Source organism: Lepus europaeus, chromosome 7, assembly GCF_033115175.1.
Source record: "Lepus europaeus isolate LE1 chromosome 7, mLepTim1.pri, whole genome shotgun sequence".
In the NCBI taxonomy this organism is placed as follows: domain Eukaryota; kingdom Metazoa; phylum Chordata; class Mammalia; order Lagomorpha; family Leporidae; genus Lepus; species Lepus europaeus.
Window position 1 is genome coordinate 3,207,177 of NC_084833.1, and position 11,703 is coordinate 3,218,879.

At 67.6% G+C, this 11,703-nt stretch overlaps 1 protein-coding gene across 1 annotated transcript; it reads left to right on the plus strand.

Moving 5' to 3' along the window:
• The first annotated feature begins 747 nt into the window (after positions 1 to 747).
• Positions 748 to 6,287, plus strand: LTO1 (LTO1 maturation factor of ABCE1). Its single transcript, XM_062195691.1, is given in 6 exon segments — positions 748 to 871; positions 1,357 to 1,462; positions 2,022 to 2,033; positions 2,035 to 2,090; positions 4,930 to 5,044; positions 5,239 to 6,287. Coding segments are annotated over 6 exon segments (408 nt in total). The 5' UTR covers positions 748 to 821; the 3' UTR covers positions 5,308 to 6,287.
• The last annotated feature ends 5,416 nt before the right edge of the window (positions 6,288 to 11,703 follow it).

Below are 11,703 nucleotides of genomic sequence, written 5' to 3' on the forward strand. Positions count from 1 at the left end.
CCTCCTACTGCGGCCAGGCTGGAGCTCAGCCCTAGGGCACGGCCAAGGCATCACCTGGCGGCCCCGGGGCCTCCCGAGCGCCCGAGGAGCCGGGTGGAGAACGCACTTCCTCTGGGCACAGGGGCCGCCCGCGGGTCCGGCTCGGACAGGTCCCGCCGTGAGGTCAGCGGGCCGGGACTCTGATCCTTGGGGCCTGGCCGTTAAGACATCGCGTCTTTCCGGGGGGCAGAGGCAGGCTCGCTCCAGCCTCACGGGGAAAAGGCCAAGGTCCCCCCGAGGTGACCGCAGCCCCAGGCCAGCCGGGGAGGGCGTGGCTGAGTGGGCGCAGTGGCTCAGACCTGGGGAGACCCCCGTCCTCGGGCCGTGCACCTGCGTGGGAGACCCGCATGGAGCTCCAGGCTCGGCCCGGCCCGGCCCCGGCTGTCGCGGCCATCTCGCCGCCGGAGGGGAGGGTCTCGGAGCCCCCCCGCCCCACAGGCCGCGGGCGGAGCGCCCTGAGGAGTCGGTGCTCGGGCCGCCTTCCCTATCTCCTCCTTTCCGGGCCACTTTTTGGTGACTCATTTCATCTGCTTGGGTTTAAAAAAAAATTCCCACGTGGGAGCCACCACCGCCGCAGCCGCCGCGCGCGACCGAGCAGACGCCGCGGACCGGAGCGGGAGGCGCAGGCCTACTGCGCATGCGCGCGCGCCATCTGGCCCTTCCCGCGCGCCGTCCTTACCCAGCCTGCCCCGCGCGGCCGCTCCCGGAAGTGGGCTTGCCGCCTCCGCGGGAGCGGCGCGCGCGTTCGTGTCCGCGGTCCCCGGGGCCGCCGGGTTGGCGCCATGGCCCGGAGCGAGGACATGTTCGATGCCATTGTGATGGCGGACGAGAGGTGTGTGCGGGGCCGAGCCGGGGCGGGGCGGCGGCTGGGCCCCGGCATCTGCTCGCCCCTCTCCCTGCGGGGCCGCGGCCATCTGGGGGCCGCAGGCGCCGGGCCAGACGCCGGCGGCCCCGCTGCCCTCGCAGGGTCCCCGGGGGGCGCCGGGGCGGGAGCGGGCGGAGCTGGGGGCCGCCCGTGGACGTCTGCTGCCGGGGGCGGGGGTCGCGGGGCCACCTGGCGCCGGCGTCTGTCCGGCTGCCGCGCCTTCGCCCTGCTCCTCGGCTGAGCGGGCCCAGCCGCCCCCGCCCCGGGGCCCCCGCGCGGGTGGCACCGCCGCGCAGCCCGCAGGTGGTGCGCCTGCCCCGGGCCGCCCGTGCGCGGCGGTGTTCGGGTGGCGTCGCCCGCGCCTCGCTGTGGCCGGGGGACGCGGCCTGGGAGGGGGCGTGGGCGTGGGCCGCGCCGCGGGGGCGTGGGCGGACCAGGCTTCTCTGCGCCAGGTTTCGCGGGGAGGGCTACCGGGAAGGCTTCGAGGACGGCAGCAGCCTGGGCGTGCGCGAGGGGAGGCGCCGCGGCGCGGAGCTGGGAGCCAGGATCGGCTCCGAGGTAAGCGCCGGCCGCGGTGTGCGAGGCCCGGCCCTGCCGCGTGGATGTCGGGGCGCCTGCTGCCCTCGGCTGGAAAGGCCGCGGGCCTGGGGCTCCATCCGGGTCCCCCGTGCGGGTGGCAGGCCCCCCCCCCCCCCGGCCGTCACCTCCCCCCCCCCCCAGGTCGCACCCGCACGGAGCTGGAGCCGCTGTGCAGCGCGGGGTGCAGTGTCCCCAGCGGAGGCCCGAGTTCGCGCCCCGAGAATGGGCGCCTGTGTCCGTGCAGACGGAGCCCACTGTCTCTCTCCTCCCCTGGCCCGCGATGGCCCCCAGGGAACGGGCGGTTGCACCCCAACATCGGGCATCGCAGTGGCGCCGGGAACTCGGGAGAAGCCGCCCTGGGTGGCTCGGCTCTGAGGCAGCGGGCAGCACCCTGGGCCGGGGGTCACCCGTGGGGGCAGCCGGACACCGCCAGGGCCTTGGGGCTGGGGCTGCGCTGGCGGCTCCGCCTGCTGACCGCGGGTCCCGTGGGTCAGGGGCAGTGTGGCTTCCCGCCCCGCTCACGGTGTCCGCTCCACAGATCGGCTGCTATCGAGGGCTTCGCCCTGGCGTGGAGGCACCTGCTGCGGGGCTGTGCGGCCGAGGACAGGTGAGGTCGCGGCCTGGCAGCGCTGCGCGTCCGTCCGTGGGCGGCCAGGCCCTGAACGTCGGGCGTTCGTGAGGTGGACGCCGGGTGGCCGTGGGCGGGCCCTGGGGCTGCAGGCCCCGCGCTGCCCACCTGCTCCTTGCCGTCCCTGCTGCCAAGTGGCTCCTTGGTGCCACCCAGCGCGGTTCTGCCTTCTCATCGGCTCCGCCCAGACGTCCGCCGCCGCCTCCAGGGTGGTGGGCACTCGGAAATGGGGCTCCGGCGCCGCTAGGTTTTATTCACTTACTTATTTTGAATTTTCTATTTCTTTCTTTTTTTTTTTTTTTTAAGATATATTCATTTTATTTGACAGAGTGATAGAGTGAGGGGAAGACAGAGTCTTCCATCAGCTGGTTCACTCCCCAAATGGCCGCAATGGCCAGGACTGGGCCAGGCCGACACCAGGAGCCGGGAGCTTCTTCCAGGTCTCCCACACGGGTGCAGTGGCCCAAGCACTTGGGCCATCTTCTACTGCTTTCCTAGGCCATAGCAGAGAGCTGGATCGGAAGAGGAGCAGCTGGGACTTGAACCGGTGCCCATGTGAGATGCTGTGCCACAAAGCTGGCCCCACCTCTAGACTTATCAGTTAAGTAGAGAGGTGGAGAGAGAGCGCCCCATCCATTTGTTCCCGACTTGTCCACAGGAGACCGACGCTGGGTGCTGGGCGCCCGTTCCGGGCATCCTGCGTGGGTAGCAAGAACCCAGCTGTGTGAGCCGTCCCTGCTGCCCCGGGAGCCGTGTTAGCACAGCTCTGCGGTCGGGGGCTGGAGGCAGGGATTGGACCCGGGCCCTCTGCTGCAGGCCAAACGCCCGCCCTTGCTTCCCGCCGAGCCTGGAAGCGAGGCAGCGCACCGGGCGCGGTTCTGGGACGTGCTTGGTGGCCGCGTGGGTGGCTGTCTGCAGCCGGTGCTGCCACTGGGTGGCAGTCAGTGCCGAGCTGGGCTCTGGGCTCCGTCCCCAGGAGGAGGAGGGGCCCTGCCTGCTGTCCCAGCAGCAAGTCTGGCCGGGGCGGGGTGCTGCATGTGTGCACACGTGAGAGTGCGTGTGTGTGTGTGTGTGTGTAAGAGTTTCCATACCCAGGAGGCTGCCAGCCCTCGCCCCTGGCGGGGCTCCCGGGTCACCAGCTGCGTGGGGGGCTGCTCAGGAGAGCCCCATGGGCCCGCTGTGCTGCCGCCCACCCAGGCCAGCAGTACCAGGGTCTCTGTTACCTGAAGCCTTCGGGCACGGTGTGGCTCTGTGGGTCCATGTGGTCTTTCTGTCGTGTTGTGGCGCAGCAGGTTGAGCTGCCGCTCGTGGCGCCGGCGTCCCGTCCCGGCATCCCACGGCGCAGCGCCGCTTCCCGCTGACACGCGTGGGAATCAGCAGGATGGCGGCTCAAGCTCCTGCGTGGGAGACCTGGGTGGAGCTCCGGGCTCTGCTCGTGTCTGGCCCAGGCTTGGCTGTCGCAGCCATTTGGGGGGAGTGAACCAGCAGTTGGAAGATCTCTCTCTCTCTCTCTCTCTCTCTCCCTCTCTCTCTCTCTCTCTCTTTCTCTCCCTTTCAGAAATAAGCAGGTCGATCTGTAAAGGGCGCGGTGCAGACAGGGGTCTCCTTTTAGTTTTTCCAAGTGACAGGAAAACACCTTCCGCGTTGTCGCGGGCTGTGAGCGGGTCGGGGGAGGTGGCGGCCTGGCCGAGTCTGCGGGCGCGGCCCTTCCCTCTGCCATGGAGCGGAGCCCAGGGAGACAGAGAGACAGAGCTTCCATCCGCAGGTTCGCTCCCCAGATGGCTGCACCGGACAGGGCCGGGCTGGGCCGAGGCCAGGAGCTTCTTCTGGGTCTCCAGACACTTGGGGCATCTTCCCGTGCTTTCCCAGGCCATTAGCAGGCACTGGATGGGAAGTGGAGCAGCCGGGCCTCGAACTGGCGCCCATCTGGGATGCCGGTGTCGCAGGCTGCGGCTTCACCCGCTAGGCCACAGCGCCGGCCCCATGGTAGCTCTGTAGCTCTGGAGCGCTGGTTGGCCGTGGCAGCCGTTAGCTCGAGCCCGTGAGATCTGGTCGCTGTGTTGGTCCGTCCTGATGCTCAGCTCCTCCTGACGCTGCCACGCGGGTGGCCCAGCGAGCGCTGGGGGGAGGGGGGGGCTGCTCCTCAGGACCACTTGTGGGCCCACGCAGGTGCGCGCTTGGCTTACTGTTAGCTGCCGCAGGGAGAGCCCTGGTCTGCAGTGCCTGTGGAAGCTGGGGGCGGGGTGTTCACGGCACACCTGGGGACAGGGCAGGCGTCACGGAGGTGATTTGTCCTCGGGTCCCCTGTGAGGTTGCCGCCGCTCTCCCCGTCCCAGTGGTGACGGCGTCAGGGTGCAGGGAGGTGCCTTGCGGTGGCCATGCTGGGCACCGCGGCTCCGGCCCTGTCTGCAGAGCCCGGGCCTCTTCCTTGGGGGGTGGGGGGCTGCACTCAGAGCCCACAGACAGACAGGTCTCGCTTTGGAGGGAGGGGCTTTCGAATTTGCCCACAGCTGTGCTCCCAGCGCTGTGAGCACAAAGTCCCCGATCCTGGCCGCCCCCAGAGGCAGAGGGACCTGCGCGTGCCCCGGCCACTCTGCCCCCGCGCCCCGGACGGCTGCTGGACTGTGGCCCGGGTGGTGCCGTGGCCCGGGTGGTGCTATGGCCACGGTTGCTGCAGGGAGGGAGACGCGTTGCCGGGTCCGTGGGTGTCATGCAGTGTCGGAGCGCCTGTTGGTGTCGGGCAGGCGGCCGGCATGGTGGCGCCTGAGCGGAGCCTGCCGGGCGCCAGGGACCGACGTGGTTCTGCGCCTTGCGACAGGAAGCTGAGAGTCCTGGAGTCGCTGATCGGCCTGCTGCAGAGGTTCCCCTACGACGACCCCGCCTATGAGAGGCTCCACGAGGACCTGGACAGGATCCGGGGGAAGTTCAAGCAGGTTTGTCCTGGTGCTGCTCCCTGGGGGGCGCCGTTGTCCGCGGCCTGGCCGGGTGCCCCGGGCCAGCGGGCGGTGGAGGGGAGCTGGGCAGCCGAGAGCGAGCAGGTGGCGGCCGGGCCGCAGCCGGGGTGCGTGTGGGCGGGATTTGAGAGCGAACGCCGCGTCTCCACCTCCGCCTCTCCCTTTGTCTTCAGCTTTGCTCGCTACTCAGCGTCCAGCCGGACTTTCAAGTTCCTGGGGAAGGTTCCGGACTCTCATTTTGAGGGCGACAGACCAACAAAGGAGAACATCAGGGAACAGATGTCCATATGCCAAGTGCTCGAACATGTGATTAAAGGCAAAACAATGCTGGGACATTCATTGTTCCGCAGGGAGGGCTCCAGGCTGGCTGTGACAGGGCCTCCGTCCCCCGAGGCTTCCTCCCCGGGTCGCCTCCACGCCCCCGGGCCTCTGCACGAGGCTGCGCCGGCCGCTGAGCGCTGGCTGCCCGGTCCTCGGGCGCTGGGCGCTGGCCGCAGAGGACCGGGGTGTCCTCGGGTGAGGAAGCACTGGGCGTTTGTTGGGCTGTGCGCCCCACGCGGCACTTGCCCCCTGGCTGCAGGGTGGCGCCTGGAGCTTCCCGGTGCGCATGGCTGAGGAGAGAGGCCAGCGGAGCCTGCGTGGGCCCCGCCTGCCCCGGCTGGCTCCCCGTGCGGGGAGAGCTTTGCGGTGTTGAAGCCAGGCGGCTGTGCCCCGCATGCGCTGCTCGTGGGGACCTGGGTTTGGGTTGTGCGTTTCTTCTCCTGGGGGAGCTCGCTGGTGTCTGACCGCGTTCCTGCAGGGAGGTGCGGCGGCTGGAGGAGCTGTCGCGTGTGAGCTTGTCCTCCTGTGGGCCCGCGGGCCAGCTCTTCCCACCGGGTGCTGAAGGCGGCCAAGAGGAGGTGACGCAGGAGGTCGCAGGAGCCGGCTGTGGCTCTGGATCACCACGTTCGTCTGCAGCGGGGGAGCCGGGCGTGCCGGGAATGGACGCAGCGTGGTGTTTGGAGGACGAGACTCGGGCTCCGTCCTCCCGTTGTGACCAGCGGTGGCGGGTGTGTGCTCCTCGCCGCTCGTCTTCCCTCGGCGCCGGCTCCTCCCGGCCAGGATGACCGAGTGGGCATCCGGGGGCTTTGGCTGAGTTCTGTGGTTAATCTTGTGTTATCTAAATTACCTGTGTTGACGATGTGTTAGCTTTGTAATTGGAGAAAAAATAGAATATTTTAAAGCAAAAGACTGTCTGGGACTTGTGTTTTTGAAAAAAAAAGACATTGATTGGAAATGCAGAGCGGTAGAGGGAGGGATGTCCCGTCTCCTGGTTCCCTCCCCAAATGGCTGCAAGAGCTGGGGCTGCGCCGGGCTGAAGCCAGGAGCCTGGAGCTCCATCCGGGTCTCCCACGTGGGTGCAGGGATCCACGCACTCAGGCCATCTTCCGCTGCTTTCCCAGGCACATAGTGGGGAGCTGGATTGGAAGAGGAGCAGCCGGGACTCAAACCAGCGCTTGTGTGGGACACTGGTGCTGCAGGCGGGGGCTTAACCTGCTGCGCCACAGCGCCGGCCCCGTCAGTCGCCTCCTTCAAGGCCTGTGTCCAACTAGGGCGCATTCTGAGATGTGTGTAAGTGGTGCAGGGACACGGGGACGCCATGGCCTGAGGCAGCCGCCCTGGCTGTGCTGGGACCTTGGCTGTTTAGGATGTGAGCAGGTGGGCACAGACGAGGCTAACCCTCCACCAAAGCCGCCCTTGGAGTCCCCTCCCCCCACCTTGGGGCAGTTGCTGTCCCGGAGCAAGGCCGTGTCCACCTGTTGGGACACACAGACACGGTCTGGAGACAGAGTGTTGTTAACAAGTGAGTTCGTCCCAGTCCCTAACACGGAGGGCTGTGTGGCTCCCTGAGGGGAACCGGGGCAGGGTGCTGGGCGCTGCCCGGGACACAGGCCTCCTGTGGGGGGGAGCAGCTGCCGCGGGCGACAGGGCCCAGAACCTGTGCCGGAACTCTTCACGGCTCAGACTCCGCGGCTGGCGTCAAGGGTCCGGCCGGTCTCTTGCAGCCTAGTGACACCACGGTGGCCGTGTCTCCCCCGCGTGTCGTCCCAGCACAGCCGGGCCTTGGTTCGCCTCAGGGTTCCTGCCTGGTGGCGTGGCCAGACGGCTCCTGGTTCCCGTGGAATCCCTGTGTCCCGTAAATCTCCTTGGAGTGGGCACTGCTCGTGGGCCTGGGCCTGGGCCTGGGCCTGGGCCTGGACGTGAGAGCCCGGGCGGGTGCCTCGTGGATTCTACTGTGGGACCCGATCGCTGGTGGCCGTGGCCGTGGCTGTATCAGAAGCCGAGGCGTGGGACATGTGAGGGAGACGTGAGGTGAGATGCAGCTGTGGTGGCGTGGGCCCTCAGGGTGGCCCAGGAGGAGGCCGTGTGACAGGCAGGGACTGGGGGTGGCCAGGTACCTCCGGGAGCTGGGGAGGGCAGGGCCCTGTGGGGACCCCCGTTCCACTTCAGCCTCCGGGAGCCCCTTGTGTGACAGCTGCGTGGTGTGTGACGATTTGTTAGGGAAGCCCCCGGGAGTGATGGGAGACCCTCCCTCCCTGTGAGCTGGGTGTGCAGCCCAGAGCCTTCCCAGCTAATGAGAGGTGGTGGGGGCACCCACACCCCAGGAAGGCGCTGGCTTCTCAAGATGTTAGCAGCCCTCGGCCCCCACCCCTGCAGGCCCCCGCTTCCCGGGGCTCAGCTGACACCAACACGGTGACCACCTGGAGGCTGGCTTGAGCCTGTCCCCTGGCCTCAGCTCCGTCTCAGGACTGGGGCGATGGCCGGGGTCAGGCAGCTTTTCTAAGTCTGGTCACACGTGTGCTCCATGACATGGAGTGCCGGGTTGGTCACACATGTGCTCCGTGACATGGAGAGGGACCTGGCCAGCAGCGTCGGTTCCCTTGAGGCAGGGCAGTTCCACACACGTGTGAGCTGGTTCCGTGCCAGGCGCTGTGGACCAGACACGAGCCTCTCCGTGGAGCGCCCAGCTGAGCAGGGCCAGTGAAAGGCCCTGGGACCAAGGGCCGGTGCTGTGGTGTAGTGGGTAAAGCCGCCATCCCTAGCGCCATCATCCCATGTGGGTGCTGATGTGAGTCCCTGCTGCTCCACTTCCGCTCCATCTCCCTGCTAATGCACCTGGGAGAGCAGTGAGGACGGCTCAAGTGCTGGGGCCCTGCACCCATTGGGAGACCTGGGTGGAGCTCCTGGCTTCAGCCTGGCCCGGCCCTGGTCGTTGTGGCCATTTGGGGAGTGAACCAGGAAGACCTCTCTCCTCTCTGTCGCTCCCTCTCTCACTGTAACTCTGACTTTCAAATAAATAAATCAGTCTTAAAAAAAAAAAATAAATAAGCCCCCGGGGCTGACAGTAACCTGTGGGGGCTGCCCTGAGCCCGCGCAGACCGGGAGCTGTTACTTACTGATGTAGGTTTCAAGATTCACTTCTCTGAAGGACGGAGTGGCAGAGGGAGAAACAGAGAGAATCTTCTGTCTGTTGGTTCACTCCCCAGCTGGCTGCAATGGCCAGGGCTGGGCCAGGCCAGAACCAGGAGTCTGGAACTCCACCCAGGTCTCCCACAGGGCCCAGGCACTTGGGCCATTCTCCTCTGCCCTCCCAGTCACATTAGCAGGGGGCTGGATCAGCAGTGGGGCAGCCGGGACTCGGACCAGCACACTGGTCCCAAGTTAAGGACCTTTGAAAACCACATGGCACAGGGCCCACATCAGACTGTCTTAAAGGACAGTGATTGATCCCTGGGACAAAAGGGGGAGGACTTCAGGAGGGGCTGGGCCCAGCAGCTGGTTTGCAGACCCATTCCTGCTACGTGCCATCCTGCAGGGCCGACCTCGTGCCCACGCTGTCCTGCCGGGAGCCCCGGAAAGGGGGTGGCGGTTTGTCCGGAAGCTCCAGGAACGTCCCCCCGAGCCCCGAGGGCGCTGTTAGATCTCACAGCCCTGCTCCAGTGTGCCACTCACCCCAGGGGCCCACGCATGCGCGCCTGAGCCGGGCCCGGAGGTCCGGGGCCTGAGCCGGGCATGGCGGTGGGAGCTGCCAATACCAGCGGGGGAATTAGTGCCGGCGAGAAGGCCGGGAACCGTCAGTTGCTGAGCCAAAGGAGCGAGCTGGGGCGGCCTCGGTGCCAGCCCTGGGGAGCCGCGGTCAGCCCTTGGGGTTCTGTCCTTGCAGGCTGGGCGGCGCAGGGGAAGGCGGGAGGAGGCTGTGTCCCCAGCAGGGGCCACGAGCAGCCCCCCAGAAAACAGGAAAATGGTGACCCAAAGAACCACGTGTGGATTTCAGGTGTTTTTGGGCCCCGACATGAGCTGGGGCAGGTGTCCCGGTACAGGGGGTCAAGCCCACGTCTGCGCGTCTGGGTTGGGCCCAGCTGCTGTGCAGGTGCACACCCGGTGAGGCAGCAGCGCTGGCCTGAACACCGGGGCCCCTGCCACCCGCAGAGGAGACCTCGATGGAGCTCCAGGCTCCTGGCTTCGGCCTGGCCCAGCCCGGCCATTGTGCACATGTGGGGAGTGAGCCAGCAGGTGGAAAACGCTCTCATTCTGTCTTTCAGACCAATAAACTATTAGGGGAAGTTCATTTTTATTTGTTTGAAAGGCAGAGTGACAGGTAGGGGGACGCGGACAGAAATCTTCCATCCGCTGGTCCACTCCCCAAACGGCCTCCACGGCCGGGGCCGGGCCAGGCTGAAGTCAGGAGCCAGGAGCGTCGCCTCTGAGAGCCGAGAGCCGGTGGTGGGAGTGCAGGTTCCCACCACCACCCGCCTGGCTCCTTCACCCCTCCCGGCCTCAGGTCACTCCCCCAGCCCATACCCACCTCTGTCCCAAAGCCACACCGGAACCACCTCCCCTCTCGGCCTGGACGGCAGTGTGGCCCCTGCCTGTCACCCGCCTACGGCGGTGCCCCAGGAGGCGGGCGTTGAGCGCGATGCCCGGCACAGCACATGGGCCGTGAACTTGGGCTGGCTGGCCCGTCTGCTCCCACCAAGGGCCCCGGGTCCCGCATTAGGGCTGACCCCGCTGGGGCCGCTCGGCTTAGAGCGGTGGCTGTGGAGAGGTTCGTCTTTGATGCCCAGGGCCCATGGGGTGCCCTGGGCGGAGGCCCCCTTGTTCGGTTCCCAGGTCCTCCTCGGGTGCCCCCGGGAGTGGCGGTGACAATGCCCCTGGATGTCCCCGGAGCTGCCCGCCCACCCGTCCACCGGCTATTGTCTGCTGGGGCCCGGTGGTGTGGCGCTGGGCTCGTGGGGCCCTGGCAGGCCAGGGGGGCTGTGGGAACGGATTAGAGGCCCTGGGCTGGCTTCCCCTCTGGCATAGTTTGATCAAAGGCATTCCTGGGATGACAGAGCCTCGCCTTGCTGGCCCCCACCTCACGGGGAGGCACTCTGCGCCAGCCCTCTCCGTGTGGAGGGGAGGCCCCCGATGCTGCGGTGGCCAGGCTGGGACCCTGCCGCCTGGGGGGACTCTGAGGAGGGGCAACCGGAGGCGCCCTTGGGTCCGCTCAGGTCCCCCGGGGAACTGCCCACCAGTGTGACAGCCCCACCTGTGGCGTCCACCCACGGCCCTTCTGCGGGGCCCAGGTCGCCAGCACCCACCATCTGTCGGGGTGGCAGGGAGGAATCCACGGGACTTCCTGCCCTGGGCGTGCAGCTGGAGACCAAGGCTCCCAGACCCCCGGGACCCCCGCGGGCCGAGCGAAAAGGCAACAGCAGGGCAGACAGCGGGGTCCACCACCCGGGGCTGGGGTGAGGGCCTGCTGGCTCCCCAGGACACTGGATGGAGCGATAAGGAGACGGGGAGGCCCAGGGGGTGGGGGCCGGACACGCCTGCCAGGAGACTGCTCAGTGAGCACACGTGGGCCGGGGGCTCCCGGGAAGGGGGCCGTGGGAGACCCTGTGTCTCAAGTACCCTGGGGACACTGTCACCCAGTGAAGGGGCAGCCAGATGCCAGCCACACGTCCCAGGGGGGTCATAGGTCACAGGTCACATCCAGACACCACCCACAAGTCCCGGTGGGGTCACAGGTGCTGGTGGCAATGCTGCTGCAGCTCAGAGTTGGGAGTGAGACCCTGGGAGTGGCAGGTGACATCTAACCCCGGCAGACCCAACGGTGGCCCCCCGGGCGGCACGATCCTGGGACGGAGCCTCGGGACCAGCCACCGGGGCCAGGGCAGCCTCTGTATTCGAGTGTGCAGCCCCACGGGGCCTCAGGCCCTCCTCCCTCTGATGGCCTCTGCTGCCTGCCCACTCCCGTGTGCTGGCTCCGTTGGTACCCTGTTGCCCGACCCCGTGTGTCCATGCGTGTACTCTGCCTGTCCCCATGACTGTGCGTGTACCCTGCCCATCCCCGTGTGTCCATGTGTGTCCCTGCTTGTCCCTGTGTGTGCCCACATGTACACGTTGCCCATCCCCATGTCCACGCGTGTACCCTCCCGTCCCCGTGTGTCCATGTGAGTACCCATCCCGTGTGTGTCCACACGCACCCCGCGCTGACCCTGCTGTGCACGGCCCACTGCTGCCTTTCCTTCCTGCACTGTCAGCCCCGGTGCCTGCAGCTGGGACCCCTGTGTCCCACCCGGGATGGCCTGGGTGCCTGCAGTGAACCGGTGGAT